This window comes from Copadichromis virginalis, linkage group LG17, assembly GCF_057382275.1.
Source record: "Copadichromis virginalis isolate Kocher_CV1m ecotype Utaka linkage group LG17, C_Virginalis_male_GT1.1, whole genome shotgun sequence".
In the NCBI taxonomy this organism is placed as follows: domain Eukaryota; kingdom Metazoa; phylum Chordata; class Actinopteri; order Cichliformes; family Cichlidae; genus Copadichromis; species Copadichromis virginalis.
This window is the reverse complement of record NC_140634.1, coordinates 30,339,897-30,363,438: the sequence shown is the minus strand read 5'-3', so window position 1 is coordinate 30,363,438 and position 23,542 is coordinate 30,339,897. Positions and strand designations below refer to the sequence as shown.

Here is a 23,542-nt window from a genome sequence, read left to right as displayed (position 1 = left end):
ACATTGCTAAGGCAGAGATTGATAGAGATCACAAACTTTAGATGCAAGGAACACACGCGCGCACACAAAGACAGGTAGAGAAAACTGTTCGTATCTGGGTTACTCTGGCCTCACATCTCTCCACTGCAGATGAATATTAATAAGGAGTTATTAATATCTGCTGCCTGCGCTGTGTGCATGAATACTCGTGTATGCGAGGTCGGCATGGAGAGGCAGTGCGAACGAACCTTCCTCCTCTTGCCTCTCCTCCTCCTCTACACGTCACTTTCTCCTCTATTTTCCTCCTCCTCATGTTCACGCTTCTGTTTCCTTTAAGTTCTTTTATTTCTCGGCATCCTTTCCACTGGTTTCGCTCACGTTCTTCACCCTCACATTTGTCCTTTGTGTCTATGCTTTGTCAGCTATTAAGACACACTCCCTCTGTTTGAAATGTATTATACCCCAGTCATTCTGCAGTGACTTTTACTGTACATCACTTAGAGGGCAGATGTTCGCTGACTCTATTTGACACCTATAGTGGTAAATGGCGCAATGTTGAGACAGAAAGTGGCTTCTGACTGTTGCGTTCATGTTTTTAGGTCTTGTCTGGGTAAAGAATAGGCTGTATGACCATGCTAATTAGCTCTCAGCCAATCAAAAGCGGAGATAGACTTACTAAAACGCTGCTTCACAAATCTGAGCTCCTGACACAATCCCCAACAGATTTATGTCTCCTCTAAGAATCAAACCAGGGATCTTACTACTATTGCCAAACAATATTTAAACTCATTTCCACTCAAAGGTTGTGAAGAAGAAACACACTGTAGTTGAAATCACTCCACAGAAACTGTCTAAAAATGCCAAACTATATAATGGAAGTGAAGTTTAGGGAGGCTATAAGGCAGAATTTGGACAGAGCTACTGTAAGCTTGTTGAGTCTCTAAACTAAGCTTATGGGGTGCTCCTTGAAGAGTGCTGTTAATCTAATCACTTATTTAGATATGGAATAAGCATGCTGTCCAGAATGTTAAATAATTCCTTTGAAGGGACAGGTAGAAGAAGCCCGAGACATTACATTACAACAGATTATTACCTTAACTAAAATCCTGTTGTTGCCAAACCTTCAGGACTCTCAGCATCCAAAACATTTATTAAAGTTACTTAAAAAAAACCCAAAATCATCTCAGAGGAATTCACATTTCACTGTGTCATGAAAAAATAAGACCTCGTTGGATGTGGCTCAGACTCAAACTAGTCAGCCAAGCGCTGATTTGACTTTCAAAGTATTAAACAACTTAAAATCAACGTCTTATCTTTGGCTTAAAGTTAACCTCTGAGGATTTAAAATAATGTGTCATTATTGTAACAAGTGTCACTTCAAAAGGGATAAATTGCAAGTAGCTACATTTACAGTCCCGCAGTGAACTTCTTTTATTAATTTTCTGAAAGCTACGGCATTTGTGTGAATAAACAACCACTGATAAGACTGTTTTGAGAGTGGTGGATTTATCACACAGTATTAAATCCTGGATATACAGATTGAAAACTAATTGTACTACTATATATTAGTATTAGAGCTCTATTTTATTTTTTACCCTGTGCTTTAAAGACGTGTCCTTTGTGATTTCCTGGGAATACGGAGACAACAACCAATCACTGCTTTAGAATCATGATTGACAGAGCGAGGGCTGAACCCATGCAGTGTTGAATACAGGACATTAATGCATAATTCAAACAACATTTACATTTTTGTGTGGAATATCCACATACACAGTTTCTTCACTTTTCATCACCAGGTATCTTGCTTAGTTTAATGAATAAATCAACAGGATTTTTATAGCTAATGCTTACACCAATAAATAACTATTACAATAAAAAAATGGCTTGAGCAACACAAATACACGCACTTGTTGTTAGTTTATTATTTATAACCAATATGTCTTGCTGTTACCTCTTTGTGTTTGACATCACAAAGTGGGACAAACTACGTCAGCTGTAAGAGCCAGAGGTGTGTGTGCTGACTGGTTGTGTTCAAACCAATAAGAAGCATCTTACTTTCAGTGTGCGCTAAATGAGCCGGAATTTCTCCTGACAATAGGCTGCCCTTTTGCCCATTAACAGTAAATTTTCTGTGCAGTGTGGCAAATTTTCAGTTTGTTTGGTTGTCATGATTATTCAGCAATGCCCCAATCACAAGCATGTGATTTCCACTTTGTGTATTTTCCTTGTAAATTACATGCATGTCCTGCTTGTTTTATGTGTGTGTGTGTGTCTGCTGGGGAGTATCATAGATTAAGAAAAGCAGGTGTGTATGTGTCTTATTTTTCAAGGGGAGCAGGTGTGCGTGTGTGTTGAGGGTAGCAGGTGTGTATGCATGAGTGTGTGTTTGTGTGCCGTGCTCACTCGGCCAGATAATGGGCACATATGGACAGTGTGAGAGAGAGACAAATGAGAGACACACATATGCACACACAGTGTGTACATGAAGGAGTAGACTGTGTGTATGTACAACAGATACATAAACCTTTTAACTTGCTTTGGGATTTGTGAGTACACTCGCTCCATGTATGTGTAAGTGTGCGCGTTAGTGAGTGGATGACACATAAATTGGTTAAAAAGTAGTATTAGCATTACAACTGGTATTTACGATGACAGCGATAATGAGGGTTAAGCGTGATGGGATGTCATTCAAGATCTGAAAAGCGTGGAAGAAGTGACAATCTTTGTCACTGAAATAATTATTTGTGTCGTCTTTTGCTTAGTGTCTTAGTCCAGGCATGAGGCCGAAGGTGACTGCTACAGGCGGCGAGGAAGGAGCGGTGTTGTGGATCTGATTAGTTATGGGCTAACCTCTCTTTTCAGCTAAGGAGATGGGTGAGAGCAGGAGTGAAAGAATAATTGTCAGCTATTTGGAGATGACAGAGAGGCAAGTGATGGGAGAAAGAGTGAGAAGCAGCAAGGCAAGAGAGATAGGGAAAAATGGAGAGGCGATGGGCGAGGGGTGGGGGTAGATTAATGGAGGAAGGGTGCACGACTGAAAATGAACTTGTCTGCTGCTGGAGAGTCAATGGAGGGAGTGACAGTTGTATAGATTAGGGAGAAAAGAAGGAAGGGGAAAAGAAGGAGAGGATGAGGAGGTGCGGGTTAGGGAAGGAGAAAGAAATAGAGATGAAAAGATAGAGGGCAGGCTTTTAAGAGGGTATTTGGCAATGATCAGGACCAAGAGGAGGAAAAAAATAGGAGAGGAGGAAACAGAACACTTAAAACAAAGGAGATAGTATTTTCATAAGATGGAAAACAGACCAGCTTTCGCCACAAAAATATTAGTTTTTTTCTGCGTCTTATTAGAGGTGACACATGTTTGTGCGTGCCTGCATGTGTGGACCCTAGCTCAATTAGTGTGTGATCAGGTGTCATCATCAGTTAACTGACTGATAATTGCATCTTTACTGTCCGTTCAAGCAGATCCCTGTTCAAAAGCAGACGGAGAGTGAGAGTGTAAAAACGAGTGAAAAAAGAAGCGAGGAAAAAAGACCAGATTGAGGGAAAGACTTGAGAATGATTTTGGATGGCATAATCTGATTGGTCCTTGTCTTTGTTCATTATCTGGTTGAGCCAATTAACAGAGCAAAGCGGCATAATACTTTGTAAGCTTTCCACTAATGCAGTTATTGACACTGTAAATTGCAAAGGAACCGTACTTTGCTGGTAACCAAAATTAGACCAACCGATCTGGAGAATACTGTCTGTGTGCAAGTGCAGAGCAGCAATGATATTTTGAGGCAGAGTGCTTAGAGTTGCAGTGATAGTATCTTTTGCCAGTCTTTATCTTTAAGTAGATAACAGCTCCACTGACTTTAGTTTGAATCACGGCTCATTACAGTCTCCAGCTCAGTTCACAGTGAAGTTTGACTCAGTTTCACTTCAGGTTCACTTCAAGTTCATTAAGAGTGAATGCTGACTGTCTTTACAGTACAAAGCTGGATGTATAAAGTCCCTCTGCTTCCTATTCATTGATTTGACCCTGATTTATCCCTGGAAGATCATAGATAAATTCATCACTGTTTCATTTAATTCTCATGCATTTTTAGTTTATTATTATTATATACCACAAGGGAGGGGACCCCTTGGGGTGCCCTGTGTTGTCTCCCGGTGTGACGTTGGCAGCAGATCCTTTGGGTCCTGTGGGCTTCAGGGTTTGGCCTCTGTGGACTGGCTTTGTTCTGCTGCTTGCTGCAGATGCTTGTACAGACTGGGATCTGGGGACTCTGAGAAGCACAGCAAAGAGCCTGAGGCACCGATGAGGCTCCCAAACAGTTTCTGATCAGTTTTGGCGGTGTGGTTCAGCTGGGGGAGGTCACTGCTTTTGGGGCTTGCCTTTGCTATTGGAAGCAGGTGCTTAGTCTTGCAACAATGTTTAGGTGAGTTATATTCATCAGAGTAACATGAAAGCACAGACAAAAGAACATTTATGATGAGTTAGCCTGGCCTAAATGGAGCTACACCACAAAACCTGTGGTGGATAGATGTTGAAAATGAAGAACCTTATGTCTGCGAGTCTACTAAAATAACAATAACAATAACAGCATAAAAATGAACCACTATTGCCATTACAGTGTTGTGTAATGACAATAGTGGTTTTAAGTCCTTTACACTTTTTTCTGTTCGCTTTTTCTGATGTCATTCATATATTTTTGTTTTCCCCTTCGTTAGTCTTTCAGCCTCTTCTTCCATTCATCCCACTCTTTCTCATGGTTTAAACTCCCTTCATCCTCCATCCTTTTCCTCATCCTTTGCTTGTCCCACCTCTCCCTTTCTCTAGGAATCATATTTCCATGGAATGCTGTGTTTCCATTAGAGCTGCTAATAGAATTATAGTCAGTCACATAAGCTTGTGCAACACACACAAACACATGTCCGTGCATATGCATGTGAGAGGACGGATGCACAGGAGAGACACGCGGTCAGACAGATTAGTATTATTAAAGTATACTTGCCTCTAATCCTCTCAAACTCGCTCATACAGCACACATACTAACAAACACACTCTCTCGGTGGGGTACACCCTGTGTGAGGAGCAGGCTATGTGAGATAAACTGATCACACAGCAGTACAATATGCTGAAAGTGATTATGTGTGAGTGTGTTTGCGAGTGTGCGTTTGTGAGAGATAGAGAGCAAAGGAGAAATGATGATGTGCAACAGAAGTCAGGAAGCAGTTATTAACTCGCACTGAAGGAAGATATGCTCCAGTATAAAGGAGCATCTGAGACAGAGCCAAAATGCATGTTTGATAAAAGAAAATTTTACTATGCTGATTTTAAGAAAATCTCTAAAATCAACCCCTCATTTTATTGAAAATAAATAAATAAATGAGGGGAGTGCAGTTTCAGCCAAGTAATGAGATGAAAGATATGCTCGAAAATTGAAACCACAGTGGTTTTTCTCATAGGACACAGCTGCATCTGATACCAAGTGACTTCATTGCTGGTAAATGTAAAGAGCACCTCCTTGGGCATGACTGCTCTATTCAAAGCACACTACTCTTTAAATATTTGCAGATCTGGTGCTGTTGTTTCTTACTGCATTTGTTTGTTTGTTTTTGTTGTTTTTTTTAAGACCACTTCTACCTTGAGGGCATTGCAGTTTATTTTGTAATAGAAGCAATAAAGTTTATTTATATAGCACTTATCCAAACAAATATTACAGCAGACTTGCCATAAAAAACAACTTACCCACATACACAAATAAAACCAGCAATCTACATTATTAGTAGAACAAATCATAACAGAAAAGTCTGAAAATGCAAAACCGCTATATCAATAAATACTAAGAATGAATAAGAGTTCGCTAAAAGGCTAGCTTTGAGTTATATTGTTTTCCTTAAGGATGACAAGCCAAGCAAATGACGGATGTTATCACTATAAGGAGTGGAATATGGCTATCTATTCATATTTTCATATAACATTAACAGTAAGACTACATTTTGGTTGTATTTCAGTCACTAATCCCAACAGAAGGTCGTGTTAGTTGCTAGCTAAGCTAGCTTATGGCATGTAAACATGCTAAATCAAGTATTATAAGGATCTACTAAGTTATTTTTATGTCATTGCTGTATTATGGTTTTGTGTCTTGACTTCTGCAGTGCTGCAAAAAGTCCTTGATCCCAAGTTAACTTGTTGGTGATAGCTGTGAGTCAGAGTAGCTAGCTCTTTGCTATATTTCTAAATGTGTTGTGCAAAGTAAATGTAGCTGTATGCGCATAACATCTTATTCACTGTAGGCCATTTAAGCAAAGTAGGCTACGGATAATTTTCTACAATGTCTTAATATAGCTATATCTAGCTGTACCATTGTGGGTTTTTTTGGTTACATTAAACTTATTAATGGTATAAAGTCAATAAAATTAGGCCTGCTACCATGAATGCATCAGTAAATCTATCTATCTATCTATCTATCTATCTATCTATCTATCTATCTATCTATCTATCTATCTATCTATCTATCTATCTATCTATCTATCTATCTATCTATCTATCTATCTATCTATCTATCTATCTATCTATCTATCTATGGTTTACGCCACAGTTGCATGCAAAAAATGCTGAAATTAGTAACTAACTTCTCAAATAAGTCCAGTGTGTTGTTTCTTTCTGTCATGTGTGTATAATATTTGTGTTTTCTTGTTTTTATGATTGAATGCCTAACACAGTTATCATCATCATTGTCATGCATATTTATATAAATATTGGACTTTTTTGGATCACTTAAGTAGCATTTAAATACAAGCACATTTAAGATGGTTGTACTGTTTTTCATGGGCGTATCAGAGTCCAGTAGCTGTACATATTTGAAGATTCAGTGTGCTTGTTGAGGCTTAAGAGTTGTTGTTAGAGGCATGGTACATGGATTAAAAAGAGAGGGAAAGAAAAATAGGGAACTAATTATACTGATTAAGTAATTAGCAACTTCAGTAATGAATTTTAATATATCTTTAGTAAGGGATAAATTATTATGTTTTACATTGCCAAAAAGCATGTGAGATTTGCCAGCACCCTTCTAAGTTGCTCTTGATGAGTCAAATTCTGTGGATAATGCTACAGTCACAATGAATTTATAATCTTGTTGCCTTTGAAATAGTTTCTTCGAAGACAAGGACCAGGTTTGTGACCACTTGCAGGTAGCTGCTGTTTTCAAAACAACTTTGACGCTTCAAGATGGCGATGAAACGCTATCAGTCGGCTATCAGTTTGGCAATTACATGCAATTTGTTTGTGATGATATGCGAATTAACTCTTATAAACGCAAATATGTTAAAAATATTTTGCAGGCCAGTTCCGTTCATCGGCACAGACTGACTGAGATGGATTACGACATGTTGACAATCAATCACCGCAACTACTTGCATTCAGTCGCTGAATACGAAAAAATTTTTTTAGTCCAATCACCAGGCAACCATCCATTTTCCCTAGTCACAGGGATATTGCTGTCCTATTTTTACTTTACTGTGACTGAGTAAGAAAGCAGCACTTGCAGATGATTAGGCGATAGATGTATATACACTCTGTGCATGTGTTATAGTCACTATAGTCCTCAGGATGTGATGTACTGTTCCCTCAGGCCATCGCCCAGTGTGAGTGCATTTGTAAAAACCTGTAGCAGTGAAGTGAGAGGAGCAGGATTTTAGCAGACATTGTGAATGCCCTGTAATTGTAGGATAAATCTACTTCTCTCCTCCTCCTCCCTCTGAACCCACTCACATTTCTCCTTCCTCTGTCTTTCTAGCTCCTTATCTCTGTTGCAACAGCACAGGATGGATTAACTTTACAGAGGTTCTTTAACTTTTGGATTCTTCCTCTTCCAAAAGAATTTCACTTTATGAGATTTATGAATTCGACATTGCTAAATCTACAAAGATTAAGCTTTTCATTTCCACCATGCATTAGTTGTGCTAAAAGATCTAGTGATCTACTATATGGCACTGCAACATCGAGATAATGATATATATTCCAGTTTGTATGATTAAATAGTATATCTACTAAATCTATTGCGTTCAAACAATTTAACAATTTTAAAATTAGTTTTTCTTTTTAATCATTAAAAACAAACATTTTCTGCTTTGATATCAGTAGCTCTGACTACTGTTTCACAAACACACCCTTGTCTCTGCAAAGCACTGTTACTTCTTCCATCTGTAGAAAATTTCCATGTGCACTTGCACGCTTGGCTTTGTGTGAATAATAATTGTTTGCATAAAATTTCAGCGTATAATCTATATGCACAGTGGAAACATTTGCTGAGTTGTCAGAGAGAAGGAGGGCTGAGAGGATATTATAACTGTCTTTAATCTGGCTAAGCATACAGTATGGTTAATCCGGTGTCTTTGTTTTACACCGTCTTATTCCCACGATTTGTTTGCGTAAAACTATGTAATCTCACAGAGATTATTGTAATTCTGTCTCTCTCTTCTTTTTTTTATCTTTTATTTCAATACAAGCATTTGTTGTCCCCAGTCTTATTCTTTTCAGGGCTAAACACGTTCTGGATTTTTCAGTGGGTATTAATCTTTAAAGCTGGGAGACCTATCATTTTAAACATGTTAGTTCCCTACAACTACACCCAAAGAACTGTTTGCTACTCAGTTGTTTTTAATCTCCCCAAGTAGACATTGCTAAATTCCTGATTGAGGGATCCAGCCATGCACAAGTGCTACTAGTGCCATCAAGTCTTTCACATGGATGTTGAAGTACTACATTTGATGGCTTGTGATGAAGACATCACAACATTGTCAAGACCTTAGACTTTCAGTTAAAGCGGTTAGCTCTTTTGAACTCGATAGCTAACAAAAATACAAAGTACAGGGCATCATAACTGATGAGTTTGTGCTTTATCCAGCCTCTTCAGAATATTCAGAATAATCTAACAAACCAACAAACTAAACAGTTTTTGAAGCAAATCCCTTCTATAAGTAATCCATAAATTTATGTAGCTAACTTCCTGTCTCCTCTGTCTTTTCTCTTTTTCTCAATTCCAGGCTCCGACTACTCTCCCCCTCCTCCTCTTCCTCGACCTCCTCCACCTGGCCTGACCAATGAGCACAGTGGTGGCACTAGCCATGGCGACCATGGTGGAGGAGGGGGCGGGGTCAACCATGGAGTGGGCGTGGTTGGTCTGGCTCCAGAGCACATCCCCACACCGGGGGCAGCCCTGAGCTGGCAGGCGGCGATCGATGCCGCGCGGCAGGCGAAGATGATGGGTAATGCTGCATCGGGTGGAGGGGCGGGGCTTGGGTCCGGAGGGCGAGGGCCCATCTCCACGGCCAGCTCCACGCAACGGAAGAGACAGCACTATACCGCTAAACCCAAGAAACAAACCACAACGACAGCCACAAGGCCGCCACGAGCTCTACTCTGCCTCACACTCAAGAATCCTATCCGCAGGGCCTGCATCAGCATCGTAGAGTGGAAGTATCCTTCAACAAACTATGGGCAGAGGGTTGTTCCCTGTGTAGTGCTTTCTCATAGATCAGATCCTTATCAATTGGTTGCATAGTCTAAAGAAAATCAGTTAAAAGTAGAATTTGTCCATGTCAGTTTCAAAATGTAAAGGGTTATGGCCCATCTTTATCAAGCGCTTTGGGTGCCTTGAAAAGCGCTATATAAATCCAATCCATTATTATTATTATTATTATTGTACTGGAGAGTTATATGATGACATTTCTATATTTTACAACTATATATAATGTTCCTGTGCAAACATATACATGTAGGATAAATATGTTTCAACTGCAAACCACGGACTTTATCTGATCGTATTTCTTTATTGGTCCTGTCCCGTTGTGAAGCCTCAAGCTAAGCTTTTTTGTTGTTGGCATTTTTGAGTTTTAAAACTGGATGTGATGAGAAAGGGGTGAATCCGAGTAAGTGATATATATATATATATATATATATATATATATATATATATATATATATATATATAGCAGTCTCCCAGAGTAGAAACTTGTCAGTCAAACGGTGATTCAAATCCTTCCCAAAAGCCCATAAATTCATGAGTAAAGTATTAGCAAAGGTTATAGAGCAAGGGGGGCAATTACAGTTTTCCCAGACTTCTAAAGAAAAAGATATTCTCCCTCTGCTGGCCATTGTATAGAATACAAGCTTAAAGCACTTCCTCATTGGCTCACCTTTAAGGCCCAGAAGCTACATCCATCTTTTATATACAGTTCTTACTGCAACCATATTCCACCCCCTTGTTTTTTAGATTTAGGATGAAATTATTGGAGAGACGCAGATGGAACAGCATGTAATAAAAAAATAGAATTATAGCTAATTGATGTTTTTATATGTATGATTAATAACTGGTAGAGGATGCACAGGTGGATTTACAAAAAGCTGATTCTGAAGCGTCTTTTTCTGTTATTTCAAAGTGGATTTATGTATGTCTTTTGGGCCTTTTTGTCCTACTGGACATCCATTCCCATTCTTTAATTTTAACTTTAAAACTTCTTTCCAGGACAATGAGTAAAAATTTCCATGGTCCACTGAGAATATTTTATCCCTCCCCCCCCCCCCCCCCATAATGATAATCCCGTTCGTATGGGGCTTTAATCAATCTCTCTCTGTCCTCTAGCTCTCAATAAGTGTGATTTTCCCTCTTCACTCAGTAGTCTTAATCCCTTCTCCCCTTCCTCTGCCTGCCCTTCTCCCTCTTTTACTACTCTTCTCTTTCATCTTACATTCTTTATTTCTGTTTTCTCACAGGAGGATGAAAAAATTGTCTCATTTTCATCCCTCCTTCACACTTCTCCCCTTGCTATTTCAAAGTGTATTTATCCTCTTTCCCCCAGGTCCATCCACACCTCTGTTCATCCTTTACCCCCACCCCCCATCCTCCACCTAGGAGTCTCAGCATTTAATAGCCAACCCTCCCTCTGTCCACCCAAATCCCAAATTCTTACTGTTCTTCCTTTCAACCCTACTTCTCCAGTTTTGTTTTGTTTTTTTAAAATCTATTTTTAAGTTCCTGAACATAATGACATGGTTCTCCCTCAGGGTGCGAAAGAGACGGGGAAATGGAGAGATAGACAGAAATGGCCTGTGTCACACTCAAAATAATCAATAGTAGGTGCATGTCCACATAAGCCTCGACTCAGCAAGAGCACAATTGCACACGGTTCTTAGAGGAACAGAAGGAGAGGAAAAGGAGGGGTCAGGAAAATGAGAAAGGCAGGGATGTGGGCAGGACATTGATGTCGACAGGAGAGATAATGGAGCTGAGTAACAGAGAAGGGACGGAGGGAGTGAGAGATTGAGGGGAGGACGGAAAAGGTAAACAAGAAAATAGTGAGTGGAGTGGAGGGAAGGAGGTAGAGGTGTGGGTTTAGAATAGAAGGATCATAAGGGAAGAGAAGAGGAAGGAAGTAGAAAGCAGTGCAAAATGGTAGGAAATAGAAGAAGATATAGGAAGTATGTGTTTTAATGCATGTGCTGGGTGGGTTGCATTAACAAATTAACAAGTCACAATAAATCAGTGTTGATAATATTATAGGCTCTAATGGACCTCACATGTTCACACTATAAGCTAGTCTGAAAAACATTGTTCAGACTACTTGATAATGTCCAGATCAGAAAGCTGAGATTGTGCATTACTGTTAATTGTTTTACCCCTTAGTGTCTGTTAATGAACAAAAAACAACACTGCATTTGGGCTGCCTAATGACTTCCAGACAGAAAGATGAATATGCTATACTAGCTCTTTTTGTAGCAGGGACAGATCTAAAGGGGGCAAGGGGAGCAACTGGCCCCCTGCTGTAGAAACTTGCCACATCCGGCAGCCGCCCCAACTTTTATGTCCTTAAAATACTTTTTGTCTGTGCCATTGTTTTGCCAGTGAGTACTGCACGGTGTGAACAAAGTTGTTCTGCTTTAAAACTTGTAGAAAAATCCCTTTGTGTTTGTTTTCTTAGATGAGATAATGATACTTTAAATGGTTTTTGTGGATATTTTGGTAATTTGCCCCTGCTTTGCCCCACCATGTAAGGTTTTCTAGATTTTCCACTAACCCATTGTGGATACTACAAAATTCGTAGTATTAAGAGCTGTGCTTTGTACAACTTTACACCTGGAAAAACAAAATGGGAAGGATACTTTGGCTTTAGCTAGGTGGTTAGTTGCTAATGTCTCTTTACATTCTTTTCCTGTAAATTGCTAGCTAGAGCCTCCTTTCCAACTGTGTCATGAATATGGTGAAAGACAGGAAGCAGGAATAGTCAAGGATCAGACTCTCGTCTTTCAGGTCTTTCAGTCATCAAAAAGCAAATTTTATGACTATAACCTAGCCTAGCCTGGCACAGTGGCCATTGTTATCGTCTGAGCCTGACATTACAGGCTATATTTATCAAAAAACTACAACGAAAAAAGTGCTTAAGTTTCACAAATTTTAATTTGAACAAAAGTTTCCATTTACATAGATTCCCTCCATCATGCAGGTTAACTTGTGAATCTGCCATGAATTCATGAAAGTGGAGTCAGACCTATATTATTGAGTTTGTTTATGGAAACGGTGAGCGTGTCGTCCCGACGGTCACCTTGTGTATCTGTCATTATCGTGCCAATAACCTATCAACTGTCCAGCTGTGCAGAAGCTGGAAAATATAAGCCAAAAGCATGAATAAACCCTGAGGGCTGCTGGAACAATCTAACCCAGTGAACTGATGAGATTATTAGCCACAATTCCCTGAAATCATTCATTTAAACTGCTCAGTGTGGGAAGGAAAAGAGCGTTGGTGAGGTGACAGAAAGAAAATGGACATTAAAATGTGCTCTTAAAGAAAACTGCAGCTAAAAAGGCATGGCCTCTGAGTCACGAAGAAACGTGGAAGAAACACAATTAACACCATTAACACCAAGTCTTTGTTTTTCTGCTTTTCTATTTAACCTCCCTGCTATGGGATGTCCTTCGTAACTGCAGTGCGGGCATGCTGTTGAACATGTGGGTGACTCGGTGTCCACTCTGGTGTATGTTTTGTTTATATATGTGAGGCTTTATGCGTGCATGTCCTGTGTACTGTGAGTACCTCTGTCTCTGGAGATAGAGATCCAAAATCCTCCGCTTTTCCTCCTCTGTTACCATGACAACTGCTGCTGCTCTCAACAGGTCAATGGGGCCTGTCTAAGCTCACACAAGCACACACTCAGATTAGAGAACACACAGCAACACTCTTGAAGAACACACACGTACTTGATCACAGATGATAAAGGACTAAAACACAGACACACAGTGCTCTCGCGTGCTGTGTAATTATAGCCTGGAAACATTACCTGCACGCTGCAAGGTCAGCGAGAGGGACATCTTCCTAACTACCATGTTCTCTATATGAAATCACACTAAGTTGTCATTTTCAAAAGGTGTTATTTAGCGCATTTACAAACAGACACATGCATGCACACACTTCCCAGCTACAGCTAATAAACTCCACAGGCTTACATGAAGAATTGCACTGTTCGTATACATTTTCAAACTCAGGAAACTAGATATCGGGATATCAGCATAACAAGTAACCTCACTCTCCTCGATAGTATAAGTATAGCCCAGATTCCTTACGGGCTTTTGAAAAGATAAGAGATTATCTGAGTTATTGTAAACTGTATGTGGCGTTTATGTGATCCAACTGTACAGAGAGAAGCTCTAGAAATAACAGCTTCAGGGGTACTAGGATGCAATCCCAAAGTGAAATTCTGTTCCAAGCAACACAGTTAGCCTGTCAGAATGCAGAATATGTATCAGCCGTAAAAGCCTCTCAGCTTCATGGATGTTGATTTCAATTTTATTTACTCTGGTTAATTTTAGAGCTCTCAGTTTGCTTGCAGCAAAATGTTGATTCCCAGTGATATTTCTTTATTTCCTGTGGTCTTAAAGATGCATATTGCTATTGTTGTTATGCTAATTAATGTACGTTACGAATAGATTTGGTACAGACCCCCCAAATTTCCTCCAAGTGTTGTTTTGCTCTCAACAGCACAGCAGACAGTAGATTTATTATCATGCTGATGGAAGCAGACCTCAAGGGTTTTTGAAATTATGGGTCAGGAATGCAGAATGAGTCACAGGCCTATTTTTCAGTGGGTCCCCATATGTCTGAAGTGAGTTTAATGAGCCCTTGGTAGAAGGGTGAGTGATTAACTTTGATGCATTTTGGTCCCAAGCTGAACGAGCTGAATGATCTCGTGGCCGATGGTGTTCAAGAGTCAATTCTTAATCCAAACATAAACAAAACATTTGCTTGATGGTAATAATTTGAAGCTCTTTCTCTTTTATGTGTTTACAGTGCTGTTCTTACAACAGAAGTTAAGCCTCTAAAATGAATAGGAGGTCTGTTTCTAGTCACACAGCAATTATTAATGGTGCAAGTAGTATGATTGCTAAAATTGTTGGGGCCATTTTTGGGGAATTACTTACCCATTTCTTATTGGTCATCTAAACCTATTGCAAGCAATACTTCAGAAGACTATAAGGCTGTGATCTGTAGAACTTGTTGGGGTTAAAACGAGAAAATCCAAAGTAAATTCAGACTTTTGCATCCAATTCTTGTTTTTTTTTTGTTTGTTTTTTTAAAGTCATTTAAGATGTGTGCTGCAGAATCATTCCACTCTGGAACAGTTCAAAGAAAACATTAAAACCCCCAAATTACCATGGCATTCATGCCCATGTTGAATGTATGTAAACTTCTAACCATATCTGAATGTTGATTTATTTTTTACCATCTGCAACTCTAAATAAGAAGTTTATGACAGGCCAGACGGATCCATGCTTTAATGATTTCTGCATCAAATTCTGACACTACCGTCTGAATGTAGCAGCAGAAATTGAAACTCATCAGACCAGGCAACATGTTTCCAATCTTCTATTGTTCAATTTTGGTGAGCCCATGTGAATTATAGCCTCAGTTTCCTGTTCTTAGCCGACAAGAGTGGCATCCAGTGTGGTCTTCAATTCCTGTAGCTCATCTGCTTCAAGGTTTTATGAGTTGTGCTTTTGGTGATGTTCTTATGCAACAAGTGGCCTCAACCATGTCTACATGTATAAATGCAATGAAGTGCTGTCAAGCGATTGGCTGATTAGATTAATTTACCAGTTGTTACAGCACCTGCCAAACTGCCACTTCCAAGTACAACAGTGAGATTCAGTGTAGTTAATAATTAAACCCTGGTCTCAAGGACAAAAAAAAAAACCCAACTGCTTTCGCGGTATGATGCAATATGTTACTGTCAGCTAATATATATGACTTTGCTGATGGTTTGTCTTCAGGATTGGAGGTTTTGACAGCTCGAGTCATCAGTACATTGCTGTTTACATTATACCTTGAGGTCTGGAGTCTAGACTAATTTGATATGCAGCCGAGAGTGAAGGCAGACAGGAGGGGAACAAAGTAAGAAAAGGAAGGTAAGAATAGAAGAAGAGGGAGGGCAAGAAGAAGGTGGAGGGAGGTGACAGCAGTGGCGGTTTGTAATTGTGTTGATGAAAACCAGAGCTCCTCTATCTCTCCTTCACACTCTCTCCCTTTCTTTCTCTTTATCTGTAGCTCTCCTCTCTCTCCCACCCCTCTCTTTCTCTCTCTCTCTCTCTGAGGCCCAAAATAATGAGGTCACTCCCCTCTGAAGGACCGTTCCAAATAAAAGCCCTCTGTGTCTCTCCTCTCTTATTCCATCTTGCTCTCACTCTTTCCTCATCCCGTCTTCCACGCGACAGGCCTGCTCCTTGCCGCACCCATATTAGGCCATGCAGCGTCTCTCTAACCCTCGCCTCCCTCCACTACGCACAAAGAGGTCTCTAAGTAAGCCAGCGTGTGTCATTGTTAACAAAAAGCCAAACTCACTGACTTTGATCTCTCTCCTTGTGTACACTCCTTGTGCACTCTGCGATGTTTATATATACCTATGCTTATGTAAAGATGTATTGCTGTGGTTAAAAATACTTCTCTGTTGAAACAACATGCTTAATATGAAGACTTTTTCTATACAAGGAGGTCAGAAACCAGAGTCTATATTATTTTGTGTTTTCCATCACAGATTTTAAAACCAACTCAGAGGTACTCCAAAAGCAGAAGAAATGTATTTGACTCAGTTTAATGTTTTTAAAGTGTACTCAAGTAAACCAAGATAATCATTGCTATGTAAATGCCTCTGTATCTCTTGTTTTGTGTACACTATTCCACCTTAACTTTTCACTCAGACCATTTGAGATCATCATCCTGATGACAATTTTTGCCAACTGTGTGGCCTTAGCTGTCTACATCCCCTTTCCTGAGGATGACTCGAACGCCACCAACTCCAACTTGGTGAGTAGTGCATGATATTTAAGCTCTTTTACAGCTCAGTATGCTCGCTTGCGGTTTGGTATAATAGATGCTGCTTGGTTCACTGGGTATGTTTTTGCAGTCCTGTTGCTTCGGCCTGACACTTGAGTTACCTTGTGTTTGTAGGGGGTGATTTATTAAGCAATTCATCAGCAGCATTTGCTGTTTTTCCTTAGCGTTCTAGCGTGTAATTTGCACATTTCCAGTTGATTCATCCTTGTATGATTTACTGTCATGAACTGTATGCGGTTTTGCCAAGTTAGCGAAGGTACAGCATAAGAATGAGCGAGTAAAATTAATGAAAGGCAGAAACTTTGGGGAAAACGGGCATGGAATTACCCTAATTTTTTGAAAAGGTTATTGATTATAACTTTTAACTTGAGTTCAGAGTTGTATGAAATATACAAAGCTTTGTGGGTTAATCTGCTCAAAGATGAGGCCTCATTTTTTGTGGGCAAAACCATCATTTTGGTCTGCACTGAGGAACTGCGAACTTTTGTTGGTGGCCTGACTTGACTTGTTTTAACTGGCTGATTTTCTTTCTTTCTTCTTTCATATTGTACTAAATGTTACATATTGAAGAAAAAATGAGTTATTAATAAAAAGAGATTTGCAAATTGTATTTTTGCATTGTTCATTCATATGTTAAGAGTTGATAAAAAGCTTTGTATTAAACCTTTGAAAAATTTAAATGGGTTTCAGAGCTACACTGACAGTAACCACAATGATGACACATTAAACTCAGCCACGATTTGATAAGCTTCTTGTGATGTTAGGAATGCTTGGCTTTTTCAGTCATAAAGTGTCCCCATAAATGCTCAGTGAGGCTGTGGTCAGGTGCTTGCAGATTATTACAGTCCACTTTAGTGGACTGAAGTGTTGTGTACTTCATTTAGCAAATCCCGCAACTGTGGTGAAGCTACTTTTCTGTCTTTCAGTGAAAATAATGCCTGATGTATTGATCTTTTGATTATGTGGTCAGTTTTGTTCTGCCTGACCGTGCTTGGGAAACAGCTGAACCAGTTTCCACAAAGCATTTGATGTGACTTACACTTCCCCCTAAGAATCCTTCAGCCTAGCCATGAGTTCATATTGAGAAGTCCTCTATTTAGCCCTCCTTTAGCACACTTGATTCTTCACATTTAGCGTCTCAGCTTCTTGTGTTTTAAAATGTTTCCAAGTGCTCAAAGGATTTCCAGGTTTCTATGACTGATATTCAGCGTGGTTCCAAACTTTTAGACTCGACTGTACATGTGATTTATGTGCGTCACATATGTGTGAATGTGTGTGTCAGCTGGCAAATGTATGCCAGTGTATAGTTACAGGGTTTTTCCTGGCTCGAATCTCTAGGGCTTGACTGTGACTGTTAAAATAGTGAGTCTATTTTAACTCATGTGACAGAAATCTATGCATTTTCTTGTTATTTCATAGAATTCTTCTATATTTGGTTAAAAACGAATGTTAATATAATGCTGGTGATCTTTCCTTTGGCTCTGGCTAAAACCTCTTTGGGAGATGCCAAAAAATCCTGTATGCAGACAAAACCTTATAGTTAGAGGAGACTAATCCCTCTGAGGCCTTGTAACATCTGGCACTCTGTTTCCAACTCTTTCTTTCCTTCTTCCTAAGGATATCTTGTACAACTCACACTTTACTATGGCCTTCACATTTCCACACATCTCTACATGTTTGGAGAATGGTTCCGTCTTGTCTTCTGAATACAAATAGCAGAAAAAGAGGCCCCATTTAGGCTTTTTTCACCTTGCATACTCATAATGTTGTGTTGGACTTACAGCACATCTGTGAATGATTAAATATTTGTTTTTATTTGTTTAACTGTATGCCAACCCTCTAATTTCTTGCATAAAGATACAGTGTCAGAGCAGGTGCATATGAGTCAGCAAACAGACAGCTGTTTTTTATCTTCTAGATCCATGCCCATCACCTACTCTCTCTGCTTATCACGCTTTGCTTTTTAGCTCTTTAATCACACTCTTTCATATAATTTGAAAGGTTCTATTTATGTTATCAAACCGTTAATAAGATTAGCAGCACAGACTGACAGAACTTGATCCTTCAGAGGCATCGAGAAAGGCTGAACTTTCAGGTGAAAAGCAGCTAGCGCAGTCATTCATGTTGGAAACCCAAATGGAAATTCTGTTTTATGTAAATATTATTTTGTCTTTCAGTGCAGAAGAGGTTTTTATTTGAAATCTGAACTGTGTAATAAGTCTCTCAGTTTTTCCCACCGTATGGAAGCACCGTAGAGGGCTTCAGTGTTCTGAAACCGTATAAAGCACAAAGCCCTGGCACACTGTGAGGAACACTGTTAGATAAAATGCAAGGCCTAAACAAAACTAGTGTCAAGTCATATATTTTAGCCAAGTTTTTCTTTTTTTTTTCTTTTTTGGACCCTAAGGGTGGCCCCTCCCCACCTCCTAAGTTAATGAACAGATACAACACACACAACCACTACAGCTGTGCTCAATTAGTTTTATAACCTTCTGACAGACAGGAAGCAGTGCGCAGATGGACCAGAGTCTTAAATATACAGGCGAACCATGTATATGTAAGTGTCTGTGTCTGTGCAGTATTAACAACTAGGCAACTTAAATCAAAAAGTACTTTTTTTTTTTAGGCGGGTGGGGGGATAGATCTATTGCACAGCTGTCTGGCTGATTAATGTGTGGAGGCATCAGTGGTTCAGATCTCGTTTCACTCAGACACAGATGTCGTCAAATGTGTGACGGTACAAAAAATATGGTGGTGGAAATATTCCTCAGAGGTTTTGGTGCATATTGGCATCATAGCATCACACAATTGCTACAGATTTGTCAGTCATGCATCCCTGAGGCAAATCTCCCGTTTTACCACATCCCAAAGGTGCTCTATTGGTTTGAGATCTGGTGACTGTGGAAGGTATTTGAGTGTATTGAACTTATTGTTATGTTTAAGAAACAAGTTTGGGATAATTTGTTGGAGTTTCCATAGTTGCTACTAAGGGGTAAAAAAGTGTACTAAACAAATATCCCCTATCCTATTACACCACCGGTAGCAGCCTACTCTTTGATACAAGATGGGATTGATCAATACTTGCTGTTTATGCCAAATTCTGACCTTACCATCTAAAATCGAGGCTCTTCAGACAAGGTGGCATTTTTCCCAATCTTCTGTTGTCTAGTTTTGGCAAACCTTTGTGAATTGTAGCCTCAGTTTGCTGTTTATTAGCTAAAAGGACTGACGCACAGTGTGGTCTTCTGCTGCTGTAGCCCATCTACTTCAAAATGTGATGTGTTGTATGTGTCTCAAAGATGCTCTTCAACAAACCTTGCTTGTAACAAGTGATTATTTGAGTTATTGTTGCCTTCCTATCAGCTCAACGCACCCTGGCCATTCTCCTTTGACCTCTGATATCAACAAGGCAATTTCACTCAGGGAATTGCTGCTCACTAGGTAATCTGTCAGACACCAAGGAGCATGAGGCAGTAAAAGGCACTTAAATCACATTTCTTCTCTATTCTGATGGTCAGTTTAAACTTCAGCAAGTAATCTTGACCTTGTCTATATGACTAAATGTGACAGGCTGGTTAGATACTTGCATTAATGTGCAGGTGAACAGGTGTACCTAACAAAGAGGCCAGTGAGTGTATTTTTGTCTTTATTCAAACATCTGCCACTAAACCGATACACCGTTTAATGCTTTTTAAATGTTTTTTGGTGTTTTTTTTGTGACAAACACATGTCAGAATGAGAACATCATATTTAATAACAGTGCCTTCATCTGATAATGCCATAAGGGCCTCTTAAGCATGTTCTTTATGTTTACGCTATTTAACAACTGGCCCTATTGAGCTTTTTTTTTTCATTGTGTTTGCACAGCAGTAATTAAACCAAAGACTGCCAGAATCCATATTACTTTCCACTTTTTAATTTGCCAGAGTGTCTATTGTGATCCTCATTATATTCACATAATAATTTAGAGGATGGCTTTATCCAGAGCTGCTTTGATTAAGGACACTAACGGCCCAAATGACTCTTAATGCACATTTAGGAAGAGGGAACCTGTGACCATATTGTTTAACCAGCAGGAAACTCAGTGGCATGATCATTCCCGTTACACTAAGATAAGTTAGTGTCACCTTTCCAGTGCTGCAGACTGTGAGACAGCCCTATAATGTTAGTTTGAACCACGGGAGTCTTATAAATACTGCCTTCCTCACAGCTTAACCTTAACCTTTTGTGTTGTTATTTAGTATTTTCCATCCTTGTTGGATATTGCTGCCATTAATTTTCTTTCCCATGTAGCTTATCATTATTATTTTTATCATTAAGTGTTTAGTCCCGTGTGATTTTGTTTGTTTACCAAAAGTTTTATTTCTTTCCATTTCTCCTTTTTTTATACAATTATCCTGCTGGTTGCATATGGCTGTTGCAGTTTGGAATCCATTTGCACAAGTTTCTGCCTTACCGTCTTCACTGCAGCAATGACACACTCCCAAGCTACTTGTTTCTCTTTTTTTCTATCCACTATTTAGTCCACCCAATGATCGATGCCACCTGTCATCAGTCCATTCCTGTGATCTTGTCTTCTAAAGTTTTTTCATTGGCATTAAATAAGAAGAACTTGCAGAGTAGCTGCCGTCAACTACAAATGGAACTGAGGAATATTCAAAATGTTCTTACAGTTATACTTTTAAGTATACTTGTAATAATGTATTTATAAATATACTCCCCCTCAACCCTGCTTTAATCATACCTGAGTTTCAGATTCAGTGTGGCACCCCCTCAGTAGGTTTGCAAGTCCTTGTTATGTAATACCACAGATCTGTTGTATTTCTCCCAGTTCAAGATTTCTATTTCTGTCTGCATCCCATAATGTGCCGCTCTGTCTCCTTGACGACATGCCCAATAATAGCAGCAGGAGAGGTTGTCATGGATATGGTAACCGTAGTGATGCGCCTCATCTGTCCTTGGTTACAGATGGGAAGGATAGGAACCAAAGTGTGAGAAAGTCTCTTCTCTCAGGGAGGATATATATGCTGCACTTTGGATCGTTAAGTTTAGCGACCACATTTTTTTCCTTTTCTTTTTTTAACTGTAAAATTTTTAAAATTTAAATGTGAGGCTAAATTTAAACACGTTCACTTCACCGCTTCTCTCTTTCCCACCAACGCCTTTGTTCTATTCAGTCACATTTTTACTTCGCTGCTCTGACTAATCAGATCAATATCTTTTAGATTGACAGAATAATGTTGCCATAACAAAGCAATTAGCTAATCGATACATCAGACTAGACACTGAGTAATTGAGAGGAGGGGTAAGAGAGCTACTGTCAGCTCGCTGTGGCATCCTGTGTGCACAAATACACATAACTAGTTAAATTTCTTTTGCGTTTCACAAGGGGTATATTTGTGTGTATCTGTAGTGCGTGACGGAGTCTTCAGTGTTGGATGAAGTAGCTGCCGGCTCTGCAGAAGGCATGTGAAATGAGCACCTTTGTATAAATGAATCACCTGTTTGAGGGTAATGGACCCCGGCACATCTCATACACACTCCTACCCAGTCTCTGTGTCTCATCTTTGCTTTTCTATCAACAGCAGTATTTGTTAAAACGGTTAATTTTTTTTCTTTAAAACCAAACAGGATTTTTCTCTTTTCTTAAAGTTTATGGTGCTAAACTATATTGAGTGACACATTTTTGCTTTTTAACCACCTCCTTTATTTATGGTACAGGTTTTGCTACATATTACAACAACTAAAGTACTGCCTGTCTGCTGGTCTGCAAACTCCCATACAATCAAGAGTTGAAAAACCAAACTTCCCACACTGGTACATCTTAGGTCCCTGAAGGTTCTTATCTATATCAGATATTATGATGTAATCATGATGCCTAGCAACCACCTACCAAAGGGCTAAAATAACTAATTTTTAGCATTTATGCACCTCATAAAAGCTTCTTGTTGTTTTAATTTCACACCAATCTAACTTATATCCACAATCCTTGAATATATATCTATATATATGTGTGTTCATATTATAACACCCTGCCTGTCAAACACTTAACGATGAACTAAAACGATATTTACATGGCAGAGCAGGACAAAGGTATAGGCATGTACGATTAATTCACTGTACATAACTTCAAAATTCATCTCTGATGATTGCATAACAATTTTTTTATTGGCTGTGCCTGTTCAATTTGAAAGTGGATTGTATTTGCAAAGATTTTACCTCTTGATGGGCCTATATGTATCCTTGGATTAGTTTTCTTTTAATTAAAGTAATGAAAATTCCATTACCCATTAGTATATATTATGTTTATATTGCACATAGTTATTAAGTATTATTTATCACTGGAGCGAGTTGGACTTAAATAGGCAGTTATCTCTCTGGACAGCAGAAACCCAAACTGAAAGCTCTGTTGCCTTCCTTTACCGAGGTTTACTGTGTTGATCATGACACTACGAACCACTTCTTTTTTTGCAATCGCATAAGGTCCCTTTGACAAGAACCTTTTACAAGGTGAAATTATAGAGTGGCATAGTTTGAAAAGCTGCTTCTTTGGTACTTACAGTAAGCATTTGCCTAGATAGGGTTTCTTACTGGCCCTGGGCCAGTGAGCCATTGTTTATGTTAAATTCTGACCTGCATGTTCCTCCAAATATTGCCTGGTAAACTCTAGACTCTCCACTTGTCTTTCTCCACTTGTCTTGTTGTCATCTCATCATTCGTGCTGTAGAGGATCAAGTTGACATGCTGTTCCATTGGGTGCTACTCTGCTGGTTGCTAGGAATGTCTATTTATAGACCTCAAGGAACGATCAGCATCTGTCTTTATGTTCACTTATCTAACCACATTGGGTCTATGTTTTCTTTTAGTGATAGTGATAGTGTGTGTGTGTGTGTGTGTGTGTGTGTGTGTGTGTGTGTGTGTGTGTGTGTGTGTGTGTGTGTGTGTGTGTGTGTGGTGGGGCGGTGTTGCACAGAAAATGACTTTTAAGCAAGAGATTGGAGCAACTAGGTGGGAGTGAAGGATGTTTTGACTGACCCCCAAAAATCAAGCACCTAGCCATCCAGTGTGGTTTTACTGACTAAACAAGTGGGTCGTTCTAAAGAGCTCACAGAGGGCAGCTATGATCCTCAGGTTATCTGTTAATCGAAAGGTTGGCGGATCGATCCCTGCCTCCTGTAGCTTGCATGTCAAAGTA

At 39.4% G+C, this 23,542-nt stretch overlaps 1 protein-coding gene across 1 annotated transcript in view; it reads left to right on the top strand.

The window, feature by feature from the left end:
* cacna1c (calcium channel, voltage-dependent, L type, alpha 1C subunit) overlaps positions 1–23,542 on the top strand; it is a 218,339-nt gene that overhangs the window by 45,688 nt on the left and 149,109 nt on the right. The window contains exons 2-3 of the mRNA XM_085437765.1: positions 9,013–9,445; positions 16,212–16,317. Of these exons, the coding sequence (XP_085293891.1) occupies positions 9,013–9,445; positions 16,212–16,317 (539 nt within the window). The remainder of the gene's footprint in view (positions 1–9,012; positions 9,446–16,211; positions 16,318–23,542) is intronic.